Consider the following 19,978-nt stretch of genomic DNA (forward strand, 5'->3'; position numbering starts at 1 on the left):
GTCGAGTCAAGCTGCAGAATGCGCGGCTGCCTCTCCGGACCACATCCCGGTTGCATGACCTGCAGCTCCAGCCACTGCTACGGGCCAAAGCCACGACCACGATCTACGGCCGTACGTCCCACGGTACAAACAAGCTGAGCCAGCCTTACGGCCCTTGCCAGATTCGATGACCTCTCGCGGCTTGCCCATCGCGGGTACCACTTCCAACCCTTCAAATACGGCGTCGGGGAGGTAGCTCGCTGCCGTTGCTCTGTTCCACAAGGTGTTCCCCGCACGAACTGCAGCATGTGCAGAATCTGGACCAAGATCACGTAGGTCAGCACTTGTAAGTAGGTACTGGAATACCGGCATGTGTGCCTCGCGCCACCACCAGAGTGTCGCAGATCATGACCCCAACTGGCATGCTGTCTGTTCCACACTTGCCTAACCTGGGTGGGGATGAGAGTAGACCAGGCGTTGTCTCCATGCGGCTGAGATTCAAGACTGGGCAGCAATTGGGCTGCTAACGTATTCTACTAATACTTCAAGAGGAACCTGGAATAGCGGCGGGACTGTTTAGGGCAGTAGCACAACCGAGTCAGCCGAGCAGGAATAGCAATAGCACGAGCAGGCAGGCAGCAACCAAACACCCCGTCATCGCCTTTGGCTTGTCGCGTTTTCAATGCAAACCAAGTCCGCCAGGCTGGTCGACGGCCTCCTGGCATGCCCCAGTCGCATTGTTAGAAACACCCAGCTCGCTATGGCGCCTGTCTGCGTCTGGTCGTACCTCAACAAGTTCGCGGCTAGCTTCAAAACCACACCTACGAACACTAACCGGGGGCGCCGGCCACGTCGGATGGGTACAGCTCCATTGCTATACAGACTCCATGTCGTCCATGAAGACCCGCTTGAAGCGATCCCCGAGCCCCTGCCCACACGATCCAGCATGATGACCGGCGCAATCGGTCCTCGGCAGGTAGGGGCATCCCAACAATCTTATCCAACGTAATGCAACTCCCATCGTGCCAGTCAACCCAGGACTCCAGGGGTCTCAACCTTTAGCTGCTGCAACCTTCCGGGACCTCGCACCATCTCTGTCTCGTATTTTCGATCCCGCAGCATCACAGATATGGCGAAATGGATCTCGGCAAACTGTGCGGCACAATGTGTAGCGTTACGCCCGTAATCGCTCCTAACCAACCAGCTGAGCAGGCAGTTCCATCCAGGAGTTGGTGGCTTGGTGTTCGTGGGACTCGGAGGTTGACAGAGGGAGGTTATCAAGCATGCAGGGAGTTCCAGCGGGGTATTCAACTCCGAAAGTCCATCATCGAAATGGTGTGCGCCGACGCCAGAGGCGAAGACCCAGGTTGCCATCACTGTCGAGGGAAATGGCCCTCATATATTGCGGGACCACAGCATGGGACAGGGGCGGCTCCGTGCAGCAAGTCAAGATGCCAGATCTTAGACATCTCTCAGGGCGGCCCTAACAAAGGGGCGCCGGATTGTGCCACCGTCGTGTGTTGGGCGTTGTGGGGGTCAGTTCACAGACGCTGAAACACCCTCAATTCTCACATCTGGACCAGGGACCACGTGCTAGCAGGACATCCTCACAGATCTAATCCGTCCAGTCCAGAGCGTCTCTCGGCTCGATCCCCCGCTCAATGCAGCTATTGTTGAGTGCATCATCCAGCAAAACGATCCCGGAAATACGGGCCCAACCTCTCTCCCTACTGCTTAGTCCATCGGGTGTCCATCCGGCGTGTTCGACATAACGGCGTGCCTGCAATGCCTGCGCCTCGACGAACCGATCCCTAGGTCCAAGGTCTCTCACTGCATGATTTACAATAGCTCACTCACCTCTAAGCTATTCAACGAAGACACCGGACTAGACTGCGTTCTTTTGCCACCTTGCCATTACCAGAACATAAGGATCACGATTCTGATCATGCCGGGGCCCGCAACCAGATGCAGATAGCCGTGGTGGAGCCTTTGGGTGACCAACAGGAACTCCTGCCTCGCGGCGACGCACAGGTGCCTGATGCAAACACCCACACCGTCCGGCGGATATCTGAGAAACCATGTCGGCATCTCTCAACTTCACCGGCCGGCGAGTCTGGGAAGGTTATATCTCCGGCCTCGTTGTTCACCGCATACCGGACGTCTCCGAGTGCAGTCTCCTGATTCGTCGTGGCGGCTCCGTAGCCTTGCTGGAACAGGAGCGGTGACCGTGGAGTGTTTCAACAGTTCGTGCACTGAGCAGACCAGAGCGAAACCCGGGCAGCATTCCACTCGTCCCAAGTGAACTCCGAGTCCGTTGCGGCTGGAAACAACCAGGAAACGATGGGTATGATTCCCTTCGAGTTTCATCTTCTTGGGCGACCGTCCCGAATCATAGAAATCTGCGCGTTTGATGCGGTCGGGGAAAGAGGAGGCCTTCAATTTCGACCCGCTGATGAGAACGGACCGTAGTCCGTACCAAACTTTTTGATCCGTGGGCTTCGAGGCCCTGATAATTGCCTACTCAACATCGACAGAAGGTGCGTTCAACTTGCCAGCAGAACGTAACAACACATCACGTCAGGTTCCGATCCCTTGTCCATCCTTCTTCGGAGATCAAGATGGGTATTTTCTTCTGCTGCCCCTGGTCGGAGATCCCAACCCCCGCCAAAGCATGCTTCCCACGCCGGGAGTGTCATTATAAGTTCTCTGATCGGGGTTCTGCAGTGATCGCCGACCAGGATAGGTGGACCAAACCCGTTCAGGACGAGCCTTTGCTGTTCTCGATCTTAGCGTCCTGATCTTCCAAGCAATACTACCCCATTTCGAGCGCGATCCTCAAGCTTTTTCCCAGGGAGAGTCGTCTCGCTCGTCCATCGCCCATCGTCCACGTATCCAATACTCCGTACCTCAACCCAAAGCGACAATATCGGATTGAGATGCGCAGAGCCTAGCGGCGGATTGGCGTCTCGGCCGCTGTCGATCTGGTCTGTGGAGGCGGCCTGACCGCCTGAGACGATCTCAACGGCCCGCAGTCAGACATTTTCCCCTCCGCTCTTGACGGCGCGCTAGCCGGTGAACCAGAAGCAGCGCCAATTCGACGCCCCCAGCGCCTCCCAAGAAAACCAGGAGTCCGCCGTCTTTCCAGGCAGAAGTCATCTTGTCGTCGGGGTCTTCAAGTTGGTTATGGCTGAGGGGCTTGAACCCATGGGCCGTTCAGGAAACAACAAAAACACTTCCCGCCGAGTCTCGGCAAGCCGCAGCGCCAGCTGTTAGAGCTGCACTTTCCTTTATTCCTTGCGGCTTACCCAAGAGTCGCTGCGTCTCCTCAGGCGCGTCTTTGTTGATGGCTGTTTGCCCCTACCCTCACACAGGCTTCGACCAACACCTTACGAATACTTCGTCCATCTCAGCTCCCAACTCCTTGCGTACATTCCACCAAGACCAACCCTACTTGCAGTGGAGGGATGCGCGCAACCCAAGAAGGCAAGAGGATAAGAATGTCACGACATCTCACACCAATACTTCGTACCGGCGGCGGGATTGCGCCCGCCTCGTCAGGTAGGAGAAAAAGGGCCGGCGCCAGCACCTGTCGGAGCAGGTCGGGGTGCCGATCGCTCTTGGCGTCCATGTCCCAATCTGGCTCCCTTGTTCAGTGATCTGCATGCCGGAGGATTGCACGTCCCCGTTCGTCTGGTTGCAATGCCCTCGCCGGAAAGGGCTGGCAACGGCCTGCCTCTTTTGGGTTTGAGGTGTTCCTCCTTTCTGGGGGCTGCAGCCTGCGGACCTGGAGAACCCGACGACTGCAACTTCCCACATCAAGTCGCAGACTGAGTGCTTGGGATTGCGTGGCCGTTTCTGCTGCATCGGCGACTCGATTTCTGGGCGAAATGATTCATCGCAGGGTTCTCATTTTGTCTGTCACGGCCTGTCTTCTGTTCCGATTCGCGGGATGAGTCGGGTGAGAACGGTGAAGGCGCATTGGGCGAATGCTTCGGTGCCAGGTAACTTGACAGTGCTCCTTTATTCGGCAGCAGTGAAGAGGGACCGGGTTGTCCTATGGTAGTTATGAGCTATGCACGCCAGCGCCTCTATTTAAGGAGTAGAGTTAGTTTGTGATGCACCCACCTTTCCCTTCAGGCACGCGTATAAGTACCAGTACCGCGCTCACGCGGCGCCTTGAAAACCCTCGTGCCCAAGCCGCCAGGCTCGGCTCCTTTGCACTGAAGCCTCACCTTGGTTGATCTCGCTCGGGCTCCCTGGAGGCCGGGGCCAGGGCTACCTGACCTCGAAGCACTGAGCAGGATGGCGTATTGCACGGAGGGTGAGGCAGGAGCGGAAACTCATCTAGGAGATAAAAACCTTTAATCAACAATCGAGCCATGGAAAATCAAGTAGGTCTTTGCAAAGAGGCCAGCACCTTGTTTCACCTCAGTCTCCAGCTGCCGGCGATCGTTAAAAGTCGAACAGCCTCAGCCACAACTCAATAAAATCAACGTGTCGGAAATGACCGGCAAACAAAGGGGCACAAACATTACGGCGCAGGTACAAGTCTCCCTGAAACTTAGCTTATAAGTTTCCAAGTAGCGTGGCTATTTAGGCAGCGGAGAAAGTAAACTCAGAACGAAAGAAAAACGGTAAGAATGACTAGCCCCGACTTGACTCATCAAGGCCCTCACAGCGAAGCGAACCCCTTCCCTGTATGTTGAATACGGAATACCCCCCTTAAGCTTTTTCCCAGTATAGAGCGCCCTGTACGGGTCTGCTTGTAAGGCGTGACGCTCAGGCTTATAGCGACATCCCTGCTTCCTTCCGTCGGAAACCTCATCAGTGGTGCTTAGCCTTCAGGTGCTCGCTTGGGAGAGCGGAATGCAGTTGGCAGCAACGTAGTTGAAATTGACGAAATCCTTGGAAAGGGTTGATGCAGTGTGGCACGGTGGGGGTGGTTTACCCGGCTTGTCTCTAGGGGACTGCTCACCTGGACAGTGCGGGCGCAGCAGAACGATACTCCTCCGGAGCAGGCCCTTGTCGCCCCATAAACAAAGGCCGAATCCCCAAAAGTATAGAGGCACCGACACGGAAAGCTTTGCAGCAGGCGTCGGTCCGGTCGGGGCCGCAGGTCGCCTGCCTAGTGCGGACGTGCTCCTCGCTCAGGGCAGCCATAGCAAGCGCCAGGACAGTGACGGTGCTAGAGTGCTGTATTTTTGGCCGTTTGTTAAGTGGTATTGGGTGCTCGGAGACAAGCTAAATTGTTTGCTACTTGCTTGGTTGTGAATTGGAAGCTGTTGTTGTTGCCGGAGAAAATTTGGTAAGCCGACGGAAATTGAGGACAGCTTCCGAACGTAGGCGTTGATACCTACGTTCCGACTTTTGTGTTGAGTCTAGCTGTCCCACTTATCGACAGCCATCTTGCCAGAACTCTTGACAAGTTGACCTCACCCCAAGGGTATGCTGCCGGCGGCGCGACTGCTTGATGCTGCTTTCTATGCAAGAACCGAGCGAACTCCAGCAGTTTTTTGTGCGTTGAGACATTAGGCCAAGACAGCTCCCAGGACGGGTGGATGACGTTGCATCTCTGCCACAAACCCGGATCGTCGGCGAGGCAAAACACGATGACCGACAAAGGAAAGAAATCACTGTAGTGAGCCAATACCCCGGGGGGAATAGGGAGGCCTCGAACCTAGAGATCAAACGACAATCCATCATCTGGCTTGTCTAAGGTAGAGAGATCAATGACGAGTGACTAGGCACGGTAGACTTGACTACATGTAGAGATCTGCAACGGAGCACAGCAGTATCCACAAACCCACACTGAAACGAAAAATACCCTGCTGACGGGGGTTCACTACAACTAAGGTACCTGGTACTGTAACGACCTTACCCGGTGGCCTCAGCTGCACGTGAACATGAACGGCCAAGAGGTATTGTCTTGGGCTTGGTAAGGAGGGGGGAATGGAACTTGCCGCCCTTCAACCGGGCATCCGTCCCAAATGGGATGTTCGTTTCAGATCAAACAGCAGGGTCACCAAGACACTGCAAACCGCCATCGGGCCTTTGGACTATAAGGGGTTTCGTGAGGCATAAATGCGCTGGGTATTCTTAGCACGACCCCACTACGGATATAAGACGTATCATATTGCCCTGACCCAGGATATATCTACCTGGCGTCCGTATTGACTCGGCAGTGAAGACAAGAGAAGTTCCTAGCCATAGCCCGAAATAGTCAAGTACGATGTACCAGGCCTAGTAACTGGCACTACCCAGAGCCGAGCATGCGGAAAGCAAACGAACGGCTTGCTGAGGACAAATGACTCCCTGCCTCCATTGACAGAGCCCATTATGACAGAAGCTCAGCACGCACGAACTTGCTTCCGAGAGGAATACATGTACATACATCGGAAGCCGCCCAGTTCCCCTTGCGGTACTCCTCCCGGTCGGTGTCGACATGCCGGGATCGACGCCCGAATGGTCGGCCAACCAGAGAACAGCACAGACGGCGCATCGGCTAACGCCCCTCGGCTGCTTGTCCAGAGAAGCTCCGGTCAGCCAGTCGTGATGATTGATGATGTTTGTTTGCCTCGCATGCTTGCAGACTCTCTCTTCTCGATGAAGGAGGTGTTACAAGTGTAATCTGAAAAGAACACTTCAGTAGAGCCGTGAACTACGCCTCATCCCGATGTTCTAGCCTGCCAGCACAATTCCGAATGCCGCTGTCGACACAGGCTCTGCCTCCAGGAGACCCTCACTTCAACCCCTCCAATAACCCAACCAGCCTTTCCCACTCCTCACTACCCTCCCAATTCTCCTTGGCCTTGCCCATGACGCTCCTCACCGCACTCCGGGCCTTGCCCTTCCATCGAAGCCCAATCTCAGGCACCTCCTCGCCATAGTTCTCCAGCATCGACACCAGCTCATCCGTCCTCTCAACAACCGTCTTCCACCCCTCGCGATCCGTGAACCAACTCTCCCCAGCCTGGTGCTTCGCACCACTTCCAGGCAACAAGCCACTCCCAGAACTCACACCGCCCACCGCCGCGCGCCACGCCCGCTCCGCCGCGTCGACGGCGCCCGCGTAATCCCCCCTCCACACCCGCTCCCGCGTGACCAGCTCCCACAACTCCGACCTCACCGTCACGAGTGGGACGACCCGGCCCTCGAGGAAGTCACAGACCGCTCGCTGCGTCGTTCCCCGGGGCGGTTCATACACCCCCTTCCCCTCCCCCTTCCCCCTTCCGTCCTCGTTGCCATCTCCATCTTGACTCTCATCTTCCTTTGAAGACGCCGGCTTCTCCTGCGAAAGCAGCGCCTCGTTCACCAGCAATCGCAACACATTCACGTCCAGCGCCTCCTCGGTGTTTCGGATGCGCAGGATGTTGCGCAGCGCCAGGAGCAGGTCCGCCACAGGCACGGGCCGCAGGCGGGAGGCGAGGGTCACGACATTGTCCCAGATGCGCCAGTTGTCGTGGGCGATGGCGGCGCCGCGCTTGTAGGCGGCCAGGGACTGTGCCAAGAGCGTGGACGGGTCGGAGGAATCAGGTTTGGGTGCCGGTGCGTCGTGGTCCTCTTCTTCGTCATCTGCCGCCCTTGCTTTGATGGTAGTGTTGTCGACGACGGGAGGGGCTTCCTTCTTTTGTTGCTTGACTTCTTTAACACGCTCTACATAAAGACTGTAGAGGGCGCTGCCCAAGTTACTCCATGTGCGGGCGTCCTCGCCGCCCGAGATGTTATCTGAGACGGCAATGGCCCGGCTAAACGCCTCGGCGGCATCTGAGAAATCGCCCAGCCGCAGGCTGATGTCGCCCAGCCGGTTCCAGAGCTCCGCGCTCAATCGGTTGACCGCGACGGCCTTTTGGTAGGCCTCCCGAGCCCGTTGCAAGTTCTTCTGCTGCAGGTAGTACTCGCCCAGCGACTTCTGGGCCCGCGCAAACCGGTGCTTTGAGATCTCCCAGGCTCTCTCGTAGTGCCCCGGGTCATTTTCGATATCGCCCAGGATGCACCACAGCCGGGGCGCGTTAGGGGTTGGTGGCTGGCGCTCAGGGCCGCGGTAATCCGCCTCCTTCAGATCATCCAAATCAACCTCCTCGTCAGACTCTTCCACGGCGCCTTGGTAGTAGTCGGTCGGCCTCTCAGTCTTGTGAAACAGCCGCCACCGTAAGACAGCCTTGGCTTTCGCCTCTCCGTTGCTGCCGCGTCCGCCCTCGTCGTCTTTGGCAGCGCTACTGGCAAAGCAGAGGGCGACCTCGGCCCACAACTGGAGCCTCTTGAAGATTTCGAGCGCCGAGACCAGCGAGCCGACGCCGGCCCACGAATAGGCCAGCTCCGACTCGAGGTGCCACCGGGGCGGCGAGCTGAGCGCATGGATGTGCTCAAGGCGGACCTGCGCTGGGGCCGACTCGGTAGGTATTGGCGCGGGAAAAAAGGAGGTGGGCTTGTTGGCGGGCTGGTGTGCTTCGTCTCCGTCCGCTGTGACATGGATTTCCGGGACGGCAGCTTCCAAAACTTCTCCAGTTGCCCTGGTCGTCTCGGAGGGTTGCGTGGTGTCAACGATGACCTGATCCACAACAGCCTGCATCTGCAGCACGCCTCTCTCGACGGTTCTGCTCCTATGCACCTCGATCCGCGAGCGCACAAGGAGAGCGTGCGTGTAGATCTGCCAGTTGGTAGACTTGTCCGAGATGACCCGGACGGCAAAGGGGAGCACCTCCTCTGCGGTCAGCGTGTCCGCTGGGGAGAAGGCGTCCGTCAGGGTGGCCTCGGCGAGAAGAATAATCTGATCCAGCGGCGACAGCTGCGGCTGCTCGTCCGGTGCGAGATCGCGCAACGCCGCAGGGAGCTCAGACATCTCATCTTCCGTCTTCTCCTTGGTGAACTCGAGACTCTCCAGCAGCGTGTCATCGTTGAGTGCCAACGCCTGGGGTCTCGCCTGATTATCGTTCCCCGTCGCCACCGTCTCCCCGCTCTTCGCCAGCACCACCAGCTGGCTGGTGCTCTTCTCCTGGAACCTCGTCCTTTTCCCCAGCGCACCCGACAGTGCGTAAACAAACCCGCTCAGCCCAGTCGCCTTGCGCAGCGCCTCCCTGGCCCTGACGTCCTGCCCCAGGATGATGCACACATTGGCCTTTTCCACCAGAAACTGCACTTGCTCCACCCTGCTCCAGTGACTTCCATCCCCCAGCACCTCAGCGCCCACCTCCTCCAGCCCCTTCTCAATCCCATCCCTTAAGCTCGGCACATCACACCACTGCGAGGCCTTGTTGAAAACACTCCCCGGCCCCAGACTAGGCTGCGTCAGCAGCTTGTAATGCCACACCCGCACCCTGAGCGCCAGCCAACTCGTCGACCTCTCCACTCCTCCCCCCTCACCCTCCCCCAGAACCTGCTGTCGTCCCTGTCGCTCAATACCAGCAAAGCCACTACCACCGATAACAACAAAAATCCAACGCGCCAAACAAAACACCTCCACCAGCGGGACAAGCTCATACACCGAGACGCCATCCACCTCCAGCGACCGCAGACAAGCCTTCCTCAGCCCTTTTTGCGTAAGCGTATCACCGAACGCCGCCTGGCCCTGGCGGAGAAACTTCTCCTGCAGCAGCGCCCGCACCTTCTTCTCCTCCAGCACTGGCCCCGTGACATTGCCTTGCAGAAAGGCGTTCAGCGCCGCCAGGCCAACAGCTACCCTGTCACGCACCGAGACAGATCCATCTCCACCCCCATAACCCTCTCCATCACCATTTCCGGTGTCGTTCACTGCCTGGTGATCTGCTGAAGCCGATGGTGACGGGGACAAGGCTGCTCGTTCCTGCTGCTGCTCCTGGCGTTGCTGCAAGACAGCAAGCGACCGAACAAACTCGGCAATCAGCTTGGCGGCTTGATCGCTGAGCAAGACGTCCAGGTACCGCCCAGCCGTGAGCCACTCGGCAAGGGATGGCGTCGAGTCGGCCATTTTGTCTCCAGAACAACAGTTTGCTTTTGTTCTCGGGGCTTTCAGGAGTGAAGCTCCAAGGTTTGGGGGATGATACGCGTGACTTGGGAGAGAAGGGAAAAAGAAGGACAAGGGGAAAATTCTGGTTGGGTGTGGAAAGAACACAAATGTAAGCGAAGGCCCTAGCAATCCCGTGCAGTGGTCCTGCCAGAGCCTAACAATGGAGAGCAACTGCTGTGAAGGGTGATGGAGGGGCAGTCCAAATTTCCATCCAGATTCAAAAATAAAGCGGGGCATTGAATGGTGGGGGAATTGGCGATTAGATAACGCTGCTGAAGTGCTCAGGTTGGGTGCAGAGAGAGGTGTTGGGGAGTGAGAACACAACACGATTCCCTCGCCGAGCAACAGCATCATAATCAACATCGCAGCCACAAAGTCAGATACCTTTTAGTGACCACTCAGTTCCTATAGCTATCCGCTACCTCACTACCACACTCTAGGTACATGCATACCTAGGGATTCCATACAATCGCTGAATGCCATAGTCACGCGGGCATTTACTTCTTGCTCCCCCTTCCACATATCACGCTCAGCTAGCCCTGCAAAACGCTGTCTGCTAGACCCCACAGAACCACCTCATTTCTTGCTTTTCTTCTTGCTCGGCACAACCTTGAACCCAGGGATGGCGCTATCCTCCACCTTGGACATCGCACCACCGCTGCTGCTGCTGCTGCTGCTGCCCTTTTTCGCGACCTCGTTCCAGCCGCCATTGCCACTCGCCGATGCCGCCGCGCTGACAGGCTCCTTCTCGACGATACCCTTGTCGGCGAGTTTCTTGCGTCGCACAAACTCGTCGGCAAAGTGGCGCCCGTCCATGGTCGTGCTGTACCCGTACACGGCCTCGGCGAGGATCGACGGGTCCAAGGGCATTTCGAGCAAGGTGGCGGCAAATTGCTCGACTATAAAGGAGAACGTGTTAGCCACATGCACCACCTGGAGTCATATACCCAGAAAAAAAAACTCACTGTCGGCGACCCCAATAAGGCCGCGCGCCAACTCCCGGTGCAGCCATTTCTTGAATTCCTCCATGGCCAGGCTCTTGGCATCCTTCAGCGACGTCGGCCCCGGCTTCGGCGCAGGCTTCGCGGCAACGGGCGGCGGAGACGGCTTGATGCTGACGCTGGCGGACCGGCTTTGCACCGCCGGACCCGTCGGGACCTTAACTTTGCCGCCCGCTCCAACGGTTGCCCACCCGCCGCCCAGGCTGGGCTGGGCTGCTGCAAAAGACATGGGACTCGGCGATGCCGAACTCTTGCCCGCGAGGTCCGCATAGCGCTTGCCCATGGTGGCGGCAGAGGGTGTGCTTGCCTGCGCCGCAACCGCCGCGGCTTCCCTGGCCTTTTGCTTGCGCGCCTCTTCCTCCCGCTGAATCTCGGCCAGCGTCTTCTTGGTACCGTTGCTGCCTGGGCCCACACTGGCAACGCCGCTCTTGAGACCAGCCGGTTGCTTCCAAGGGCTGCCAGCAGGAGCGCCCACCGGAGATCCGGTACCCCAGGTGCTGGTAGCAGGCAGAAGGGGGTTCGCGGCGGCCGCTGCGGCCTTCTCACGCTCGCGGATCGCCGCAGCCTCCTGCTCTAGAGCCGCTCTTCTGGCAGCAGCCGCCGCCTCTTGCTTTTTGGCGGCCTGCTTTGCCTCGGCCTCCTGAATCTCCTTCAGGCTCGGACCCTTCTGCATCTCGGCTCCAGCCTGGGACGCCCACGGAGCAGTGGGGGGTGGCGCCAGAGCGGCCCCCTCAGAAGTGGTGTCCGGCGTGCCCGAAGCGGAGCGCTCGCCATATCTTGCCGGCAGACCGGAAGCGGGGCGCTGGGCGGTGGGAGCTGCCAGAGGGGTCGATTGCACCGGCGGAGGAAAGGGCATCGGGAGATCGGAAGCCGGTTGCGGCTGCGATGATTTTGCATGGTCGGCCTGCGTTTTGCGGACCTTCTCGGTAAGAGTGAGCTCGCCCTGCGCTCCGGCATCCTTGGTCGACTCAGCAGACTCTGATGCGGGCGCAGCGACGTCTTTGGCGGCGGCGGCCACCTGCTCCTCGTGCTGTGCCGTCTCCTCCTTTACCTTTAATGTGCCCGCAGCGGCGGCCTCCTCGGCATCAAACTGTGCCCGCAGCTGGTGGAACTCTTCAAGTCGCTCGCTGAATCCCTCAGAGTCCTTCTGAAGCTGGTCGATGCTGGGAAGCTGACTGCGGAGCCCGCTGTTTTCGCCGACTGGACCACCGACGGCCTGGTTGCTCGGAAAGGCGCCAGGCAGCGCTCCGGTGGCCTGCATGCTGGCCAGCAACTGACGCTCCCCAAAGTTGAGATCCGGAGCAAACATGTCGGCCGGCGCCGGTCCGATAGGGGCCTGTACAGGACCGGGGGCAATGGCTGCGGCCGAGTCAAAAAAGCCTGTTCCGGGAGCGATAGGCCCAAGAGGATGTTGAGGGGTCATGCCGATCGGCGAGGTTATGCTGCCGAAGCTAGGCTGACTCTGCAGGCTGTGGGCGCTGGAATGGTGGTGCAGAGCACCGGGCGCGACGGGCTGGATGGGTGGCAGCCTGCCAAATGTAGCGTGTTGCTGGGCGAGCTCGCGTTGTCTGGCGTGGTACATTTGCTCCTCCTGCTTCCGGCGCTCGAGCTCGTTCTGCTGCTGAGCTGTGAGGGTGCGTCCAAACGAAGGAAACGCACTCTGCAGCGGCGGAACGGCCTCAGAGCCCGAGCCGCCAAAAGGGCCAGGGGCCGGAGGGGGACCATGAGGAATGCCGATCTGAGGGACGAGGAAGGGCTCCCGTGAATTCCCAATGCGCCGGATGACCTGACCGAGGGGCTCGAAATCGGGATCCTCGAGACGCTTGACACGCAGGTCAGCCGTGAAGAAATTGGCTTTGTACCAATCGTTCATTTCTAGCCCGCTGAAGGGCCCCTGCATCACGCCCTGGGGATCCAGGTAAACCCAGCGCATGCGGTCCGGCATCACCATGGTTCTAACGGCAGTGGGGTCGGCAGCCGGCTGGGTGGATGTGAACGATGCTCCGCCAGCAGTGGTCGTAGGGAACGATGGCGCTTGGGTGGTCGACGCAAGGCCGGGCTGAGCCTGCTCGGCAGTGGAGAAGGGCGACCGAGTGGATTCTGAGGTTGGAAACAGATCCTCGAAGCCGCTCCTTACAGACCTCACCGGGCTAGCGGTATCACGCTGCAGCCCAATTGGGCCCCGGCCAATGGCACCGAGGGGGTTGCCCTGTCGAGACTCGGTGACCGAGTCGCCGAGGCTGTCTTGGTCATGGCCGTGCATCTGCGCCTGCATGGCTGGGGGAAACAGCGACTCCAGTTTGCCCCTCCCTAATCTCGAGGTGCTGGGAGGTCCAAACACACCACCCAAGCCAGCAATACCGGGCGAAGGGAGATCGGCCAAGGGACTGAAGAGGCTACCGCCAAAGGCGTGCTGGAAGGAAGCGCGCTCACGGTCAGGCGTGCTCACTGACGGTCCAGCAGGCCAGCCCGACAGCGGGTTGTGACTTGCAAATCCCTTGGCGCCAACACTCGAGGTCTGGCTACGGTCACTGCCGTCGAACGCTGCAGCGCCGAAGGAGCGGGGGAAAGTGCCAAAATTGGAGTGCTGGTCCGAGCCTTGATTTGCCTGAGCGACACGCTCGGCCTCGTGCTCCCCGTGACCCTCGTCGGCGCGGTCGGCGGGCGGACTGCGGTAAGGATTGGTTTCGGAGGGGCTCGTCTGGCCGTTGTTGTCTCCCTGGTTGCCCAGATTGAGCCCGGCCATGCCAAAGTCTCCAGCATTGCCCTTAACAGGGGTGTCAAAAACCCCACCACGCTGGCGCTGAGCAGACGGGGCCGGGGGGCTGTCGTCGAGGGCGCCGCCCAAGAGAGCGCTGCCGGAAGGGACATCATCTCCGGCAAAAGGATCCGTATCAGTCCGCTGACGAGGCCGCCAGCTTGGGGCATCGCTGGGCTTGGGGCTCGCATTGTCCGCCGAGTCCTTAGGGATAAGGTGGGCGAGGCGGCTGCCACCGGCAAGGCGCTTGTCTCCAATACCGGGGGTCGGGAGCGCAAAGCTTCCGAAGGCGCCAAGGCCGCTCGTTGGCGCAGCCCCGGGTCCCCACAAAGAGCTCTGGCTGCCAAAGCCCGAAGCACCCGCAGTGTTGCTGCGTGACAGTGTGAAGGGCTGTGACCTGGTCGGCGTGGCCTCACGCGCGCTCGAATCTTCCTCGGGTTCGTCGGAGATAGCTTCCTTGATATCGGTGCTCCGCCGGGTAAGCCAAGGATCGTCCCGCATGAATCGGCTCGCTGTCGGAGACGCGGCGGATCCTACCGGGAACGGATTTGTATCGGCCGTTTCTCTCCGGCGGGTGCCGGGTCGCGAGGTTGTTGATGGCGACGACGTCTGGTAGTTTGCGGCGTTCCCAATACTAAGTGAAGCTTTCCGCCCGTTGACCCCTCCTGAGCCGGGATGGGCCCCCTCCTTGTTGGCCTGCTGGGGTGGCTTCAGAGTCGAATTCACATCCGTGGCAAACATTTCGCGCTCCTCGGCCGACAAATCCTCAAAACTGATGGGTTTCACCGTGCCGTTCGCGTCCCAACACACACTCGGGTCCTGTGGGACGTGCACTGAGTCGGACGGCTTGCCCCACGGTCGAGGATGGCTCCCGTTCGTCTGGGCAGGATTCCAGGTGGGCACGAGCAGGTCGGCTGTGTCAATCTGTGACGGCTCAAAATGGTTCTTGTAGATGTCCAATAGCTCCTCTCGGGTGTAGCGAAGCGAGTTGGGCGAGTCGAAGGCAGCAGACGAGGGAGTAGCGGACAAGAGCGGGAGATCGCTGTTGCTAGGATGTGACACGTCGGCGGGACTCGCGGATGACTGGTTGAAAGGGGTGGTAGAGGGGCGGCGGAAGGTTCTGGTGCCATTTGAGCGAGGCCTGTAATATACTCAGCACTGTCCAGTCCACAGATGCCCTAGTCCTGACTCTCCTGACGTGCCCCAACCGCGGTTGGACCTGGCAAACTCGTATCGAGTTGAGCTCGGGTCAAAACTTCTGTTGAAGTACCGCGGCCATGGGCCAACGCGGTCGGGACACGCGGGGTCTTATCGCAAAAACGTAAACAGAGGAATGGTTGAGGACCAACTCACCAGTCACCACTTCCAGAGCCACGGGCAGAATCGCTTCGTCCAGTTCCTCTTGAGTCTCGGTTTTGGCCAGCGGCGGCGGAGGCAAAGCTCGATGTTAGCTGAGGCATGGTTTTGGGCCGTTGCGGGACAGAAAAATGTGGGATGAGGGTGATTGTGTCGCGGGATCAAAGTAGGTAATGCAAATAGTGAGCTTGCAGGCGCTGATGTGTGCAGTAAAAATCAATTTCGCGGGCTGAAAAGTCAAGGTTTTGAGACGGACTGCGCAGAGACTGGAACTTGCCTTTTTTTGAAAGTTTCGGCGAGGTCGTGGATAGTCGAACGCCACGCTAGGCCCAGCTGGGAGAAACGTGACCTAACCCGTGACTGAGCAGGGCGAAACAGTGTGGGAAAGTGAGGTTTTGCAGAGTCTGCTCGCAGTTTGCTAACTCCACACTGTGTCTCTCACTGCTCGCGTTCCGAACAGAAGCCTGCAGTTTGGCAAATGCTGCGATCGGGCTCTGTCCATCATGACGTTTGGTGGTCACGGTGTTCTCCTCCGAATCCTATTCATGAAGAAAGTTAAGACGAACTGACGCGCACAGTCCTCGGATCGATGCTCCGGTGCACAATTCAACCATGGTTGGTCTGTTAGCCACTGAACTTGGTCAGATAACAAGACCGCTGTCTGGTATTCACCCTCTCTGTCTCATGCTTCTTCCTTCTTCTTCCTTTTACTTAGATTTCTTCCTTCTTATTGCTTAGATTGCTTCTGCCCTTCTTTCTTTTCTTTTCCTCTGTATCTTCCATCTTCGCAATTCCTACTTCGCTTACCTTCTTCCTTTAAATTCCCTTTTTTCCTTTTGCCAACCAGGGCTGCCATGTGCGACGCTAACAGAGATGAACCACACTTGGGAAGCGGAACCTGAGCCCGGCTGTTTGTTTACACCTACTTTTGCGATTTGACCATTTCGTCATTCAACAATCGGGGGTTACCGTAAACCTCACTTCGCAGTCCTGACGCTCTGTACCTGAGCGCAACCATCTGTGCTTCTCCTTGTCGCCTCTCGGAGGGCAAACCCCATCATCCCGTTGGATGCCCATGCATTCTCATCAACCAGCTTCTTCGCTGTTTCCTCGCCCGCAACGGGGCACTCGATACTCGAACTGCTTCCCCTTCTCTGGCTTCCTCCCTGGAACCGCTTACGGAAACGTCAGGTAATTGGGGAGCAGGCCCAGCTGCCGGAGCACAGTACCATGGTCCCAGGGGAGGTGCTCGTGGCACAGTCGGTCTCCGCGGACGTTGACGATGCTCGTGAACAGGATATTCAGCTTCTTGGACGTCGGAGGAATGCCAGTGATTCTGGAATCACTGATGTTGTCAGCCGTTAACTACCACCAAGCAATGGGCATGGACATGCGCATTAGCACGGTTCCGGGTCCATACTGCCAGTCAGTGACTCGGTCGTGGGTGCAGGTGAACTGGAACTCGTTAACAACACGGTCGATTCCCACCGTCCTGCTCTCCAGCTTCAGAGCTGCATCGCCCGGTTGCTGAAATGAAGTGTGCATCCACCCCTGCAGGGTCCCTGGTAGGTGTGCACGCACCGGAACGGGAGGTTCAACTGTCGGGCAACAGCAATAGAAGATGGATCCCACACTCCTTGGATAGGGCCTGATTGCGTCGAGGACTCCTCGGCTGTTGGCCACACTTCCACTAGGTATCGCTTGGTCGCATGTTAGCACTGTGCTGCGATAGCAGCAGGTGTAAGGAGGCCGCACAACCAGGCCAAGCTTGCCGAGCATTCCGGCACCTTCTCCAGCTATGCAATGGCAGTAGGCGGCGTCCCCATCATGTTGTACATGGCATCGTCGACGAAACACCGGGTTACCCCGTATCCCTCCTCAGCCCACTTCTGATGAGGCGGCGGATCAAGACAGTCTTGTCGTGCCGCCTAAGGTCGAGGCTGGCCAGCAGCACGAGGATAAGACCCGGGCCGCTGCCCCGCCGAGAAAGCGGGGGTTGGATTGGCAGTTCTGGTGTCAACTGAACACAGGCCCCCAGGGGACGTTGACGTCAGTCCATGTTCACTTGGTTGTTGACCCAGACGAAAACGGCGGTTACTGGTTCTGTTCCTGGTGTTCCTGATCGTCCGCATTTGCCGAGAGCCTCGAGGGTATCCAATAAACGTCCCCCGGTTCCGGCGACCAGTTGGTTTTTTCACCACATGAACCGTCTTGAATGTTGTGTCGATGATGGCCATCTTATCAGCCTCCAACTTTCATCACAATTCGGCACCGGACAAGATACAATCAACTGGAAGTCATTCCAAAGTCATGGCATTGGCACTTCATAACGCTAAGCCTGGGGTGCTAGTCGGCAGCAGCTGGGGAGTACTCAGCGGCCCAACGAGGGCAGGCTCTGGGAACGCAACCGGTGGCACACCCGGGAGGCTGGAACCCTCCCCCCTCTCAAGGTCGATGAAGTCTCCTTCGCCACCTGCCGTTCCTGTTCCTCCTCCCTCGTCCTTTGAAGCCAGACTATCCATCCTTATCGAGCTGCCCCGCTTAGATACGCTCGCCCTTCCCCCTTCTCCGATCCCCCCATTCGACGACGACGAGCTATTCAACCTCACCACGGGCCCCGCCTTCAACACCGTGGTGTCTCCAGATATCGTCTGCCGCCTGGCGGAGCGGCGCCAGTTGTGCTGTCGGTCCACGCTGTAGCTGCAGTCGTGGCTCAGGTCCGAGACCATCCTCCCACTCCTCCAGAACTTGACGAGTGACCGGAGCCACGGCACGCAGCCACAGATGATGCCCAGCTGCACCTCGACGGCGGTCCACATCCACAGGTAGACCCCCCACCAGGTGACGTCGTAGGTGACCTGGACGACGTAGTGGATCCAGTAGGCGCGCAGGCAGGCCGCCACGACAACGACGACGCCGAAGCTGAAGAGCGCGATCAGCGCCAGCCGCTGCTGCCGCGGTATCTTGGCCGAGTAGATGGCCGGCAATGGCACCACCCAGACGATGAAGTCGGCCACGGCCGTCAGGGCGGCATTGGCGAGCAGATGGTGGTCCTCGGAATTGCAGTCGCGCTCCGTGCGGGTGAGGTCCCAGTAGCTGGACACTGGGCTGCCAAAGTTTATGTCTGTCAACTCTCTGTGACTGAAGCTCCCCCCACCCCAAGCAATATCTGTACTTCGGTCTCACTTACACGCACTGAACAAACAGGTTGATAAAGAAGGCGACGTTGATGATGATGACAAAGGCGAGAGCAGCGAATGTCGCTCGGCGGAACCCGGAGTTCAAGGGGGCCAGCCGCAGGTAGCTGACGAGGATCGAGACCTTGGCCAAGGTCGTGGCCAGCAGAAACAGGCCCTGGACAGCGAACGAGACCTGACGCCCCGCGACCATCTTGTCAAACGTTAAGTCCCAGATGTGTATGTTCCAGCCGTAGCGGAGAAAGGCCAACAGGACGCACGTGGTGACTCCGGCGCCAAAGATCTGCTCATGTGCCGGGGGGTGGGATTAGCCATTGAGATCTTGTCCGGCCAGAGAGAGAGGATGAAGAAACCGAAACTGGCACGCACCGCTGCGCCGACCATCAGCCAGTCGTCCGCCTCCATCCTGCCCATGATGCCGGCCCGGACGTAGATGCGAAGAACGAGACATAACGTGCCGAGGAACAGGAAGACGAGCTCAACAATGACGAGCTCGGGGCCCCGGGTGACGGGGTCGGTGTAGTTTGGGGCCGGCCATGTGGCCACGACTTCGGACGGCGGCTCTCTCATGGTGTGTGTGTGTGTGTCGTCGGTGTCGGAGGGAAACGCGGCTTATCGCCCCCAGCGGCCGACGGACACTCCCGTCATTCGGAACGGGTTATTTCAGTCGAAGGATCTGGTTAAGTGGGAAATACGCGCAGCTCTCGAGGGTGTGATCGAGACAGAGTCTACGCACTTTGAGAACCTTGACAAGGGAAGTCCGGGGTATATACGAATGACGGGAGGCACCATATATGGCGTCGGCACTCGTCCGTCGCCCCGGCGTGCTGCAGTTTGAGGTGGGAGGTGAGCTTCCGTGAACCTCCGCAGTGGCGTCTGGCAGGACAGTGGCCTTCGTGAAATGTTGGTATTGTATTATGCTTAGAAGTCGTCTAGAAGGATCAGCCGAGAAGTTGGCAGCTCCAGGGATAGGATATCAGTCGAGCATCTCCAACAGGCAACCGCAAAGACCGTGACAATGCCAACCGGGACAACCCTGAGTGCAGCATCGGATCAAACCGTGGTGGCCATCACAAGGGACCTCGCACACCCCATTCCGCATGACACAATGCTCCTTGGAAACGAGCAGCTTGCTCAATTCGTCCCCCATCTCCGAATGTGGTGTGCCTGTCTGTTCTGTCCTGGTCTTGCTGAATCCTCACTTTGCAGTCTTTCACAGGCCGAGAGCCGAGTACGTCGGCCAAAAGCCTCGGCGAAATCCAGCGGAAAAAAGATGGCCGGTGTGATGACATGATGCGTCTGCTTGCATGCTGCAAGAAACAGTGTGGGCTTGCGAGCTCCCCACTTCCCCGCACTGACACCAAGCTCCTCTGGGTCGACACCCCAGCCAGCAGCCGAGGCCCACGGGCCCGACGACGACGGGTTGGTCCCTTTGTTAGACCTTCATGGCCAAGATGCCAAGAATGCATCTTCTTCTGGGCCTCCTTTGGAAACCGAGATGCAGGTGCTTTCAGGTTTGGGGATCCTCTTCGAGTCTTGCCGATAACCAAGAAAATTACTCAATCCAGACGGCTGGGCGACCATCTCAAACATGATGGACTGTTGTTGTGCGCATCACAGCCGCGGCTGCCAAGTGAATTTGGCTTCGTCAACGAGGTCGCGTCGAGAAAATGGAACTGCAGGAGATCACAGATCCGGGGACAAG

General features: G+C 58.5%; 5 protein-coding genes across 5 annotated transcripts; all 5 read right to left on the bottom strand.

The window, feature by feature from the left end:
* Positions 1-5,254: 5,254 nt before the first annotated feature.
* N657DRAFT_107951 (uncharacterized protein) lies at positions 5,255-5,721 on the bottom strand. Its single transcript, XM_062785763.1, has one exon. The coding sequence runs from the start codon at positions 5,680-5,682 to the stop codon at positions 5,371-5,373; it is 312 nt and encodes a 103-aa protein (XP_062645269.1). The 5' UTR covers positions 5,683-5,721; the 3' UTR covers positions 5,255-5,370.
* Positions 5,722-6,377: 656 nt separating this feature from the next.
* N657DRAFT_692048 (uncharacterized protein) lies at positions 6,378-10,097 on the bottom strand. Its single transcript, XM_062797140.1, has one exon. The coding sequence runs from the start codon at positions 9,920-9,922 to the stop codon at positions 6,719-6,721; it is 3,204 nt and encodes a 1,067-aa protein (XP_062645270.1). The 5' UTR covers positions 9,923-10,097; the 3' UTR covers positions 6,378-6,718.
* Positions 10,098-10,353: 256 nt separating this feature from the next.
* On the bottom strand, positions 10,354-15,341 carry N657DRAFT_622796 (uncharacterized protein). Its single transcript, XM_062790658.1, has 3 exons — positions 15,074-15,341; positions 10,927-14,861; positions 10,354-10,860 (listed from the first exon to the last, which is right to left on the bottom strand). The coding sequence occupies exons 1-3, from the start codon at positions 15,178-15,180 to the stop codon at positions 10,538-10,540; spliced, it is 4,365 nt and encodes a 1,454-aa protein (XP_062645271.1). The 5' UTR covers positions 15,181-15,341; the 3' UTR covers positions 10,354-10,537.
* A 775-nt stretch (positions 15,342-16,116) lies between these two features.
* On the bottom strand, positions 16,117-17,127 carry N657DRAFT_108041 (uncharacterized protein). Its single transcript, XM_062785765.1, has 4 exons — positions 16,658-17,127; positions 16,497-16,531; positions 16,306-16,421; positions 16,117-16,251 (listed from the first exon to the last, which is right to left on the bottom strand). Exons 1-4 carry the CDS (start codon positions 16,853-16,855, stop codon positions 16,163-16,165), a joined length of 438 nt encoding a protein of 145 aa, XP_062645272.1. The 5' UTR covers positions 16,856-17,127; the 3' UTR covers positions 16,117-16,162.
* A 572-nt stretch (positions 17,128-17,699) lies between these two features.
* On the bottom strand, positions 17,700-19,337 carry N657DRAFT_698954 (uncharacterized protein; the record flags this gene model as incomplete). The annotated part of the gene is made up of 4 exons (XM_062797337.1): positions 18,643-19,337; positions 18,267-18,556; positions 17,814-18,184; positions 17,700-17,776 (listed from the first exon to the last, which is right to left on the bottom strand). The coding sequence occupies exons 1-4, from the start codon at positions 18,841-18,843 to the stop codon at positions 17,700-17,702; spliced, it is 939 nt and encodes a 312-aa protein (XP_062645273.1). The 5' UTR covers positions 18,844-19,337.
* Between the last annotated feature and the right edge of the window lie 641 nt (positions 19,338-19,978).

Source organism: Parathielavia appendiculata, assembly GCF_033297405.1.
Source record: "Parathielavia appendiculata strain CBS 731.68 unplaced genomic scaffold N657scaffold_11, whole genome shotgun sequence".
NCBI classification, from domain to species: domain Eukaryota; kingdom Fungi; phylum Ascomycota; class Sordariomycetes; order Sordariales; family Chaetomiaceae; genus Parathielavia; species Parathielavia appendiculata.

Coding starts and splice junctions, on each gene's coding strand:
- N657DRAFT_622796 (XM_062790658.1), bottom strand. CDS start 15,180: ATGCCTCAGCTAACATCGAGCTTTGCCTCCGCCGCCGCTGGCCAAAAC. Junction 14,862..15,073: donor GGCTCTGGAAGTGGTGACTG/GTGAGTTGGTCC, acceptor AGTATATTACAG/GCCTCGCTCAAATGGCACCA. Junction 10,861..10,926: donor CCTTATTGGGGTCGCCGACA/GTGAGTTTTTTT, acceptor TCTCCTTTATAG/TCGAGCAATTTGCCGCCACC.
- N657DRAFT_107951 (XM_062785763.1), bottom strand. CDS start 5,682: ATGATGGATTGTCGTTTGATCTCTAGGTTCGAGGCCTCCCTATTCCCC.
- N657DRAFT_108041 (XM_062785765.1), bottom strand. CDS start 16,855: ATGCTCGGCAAGCTTGGCCTGGTTGTGCGGCCTCCTTACACCTGCTGC. Junction 16,532..16,657: donor CAGTTGAACCTCCCGTTCCG/GTGCGTGCACAC, acceptor AACGAGTTCCAG/TTCACCTGCACCCACGACCG. Junction 16,252..16,305: donor GCACCTCCCCTGGGACCATG/GTACTGTGCTCC, acceptor CGTTTCCGTAAG/CGGTTCCAGGGAGGAAGCCA.
- N657DRAFT_692048 (XM_062797140.1), bottom strand. CDS start 9,922: ATGGCCGACTCGACGCCATCCCTTGCCGAGTGGCTCACGGCTGGGCGG.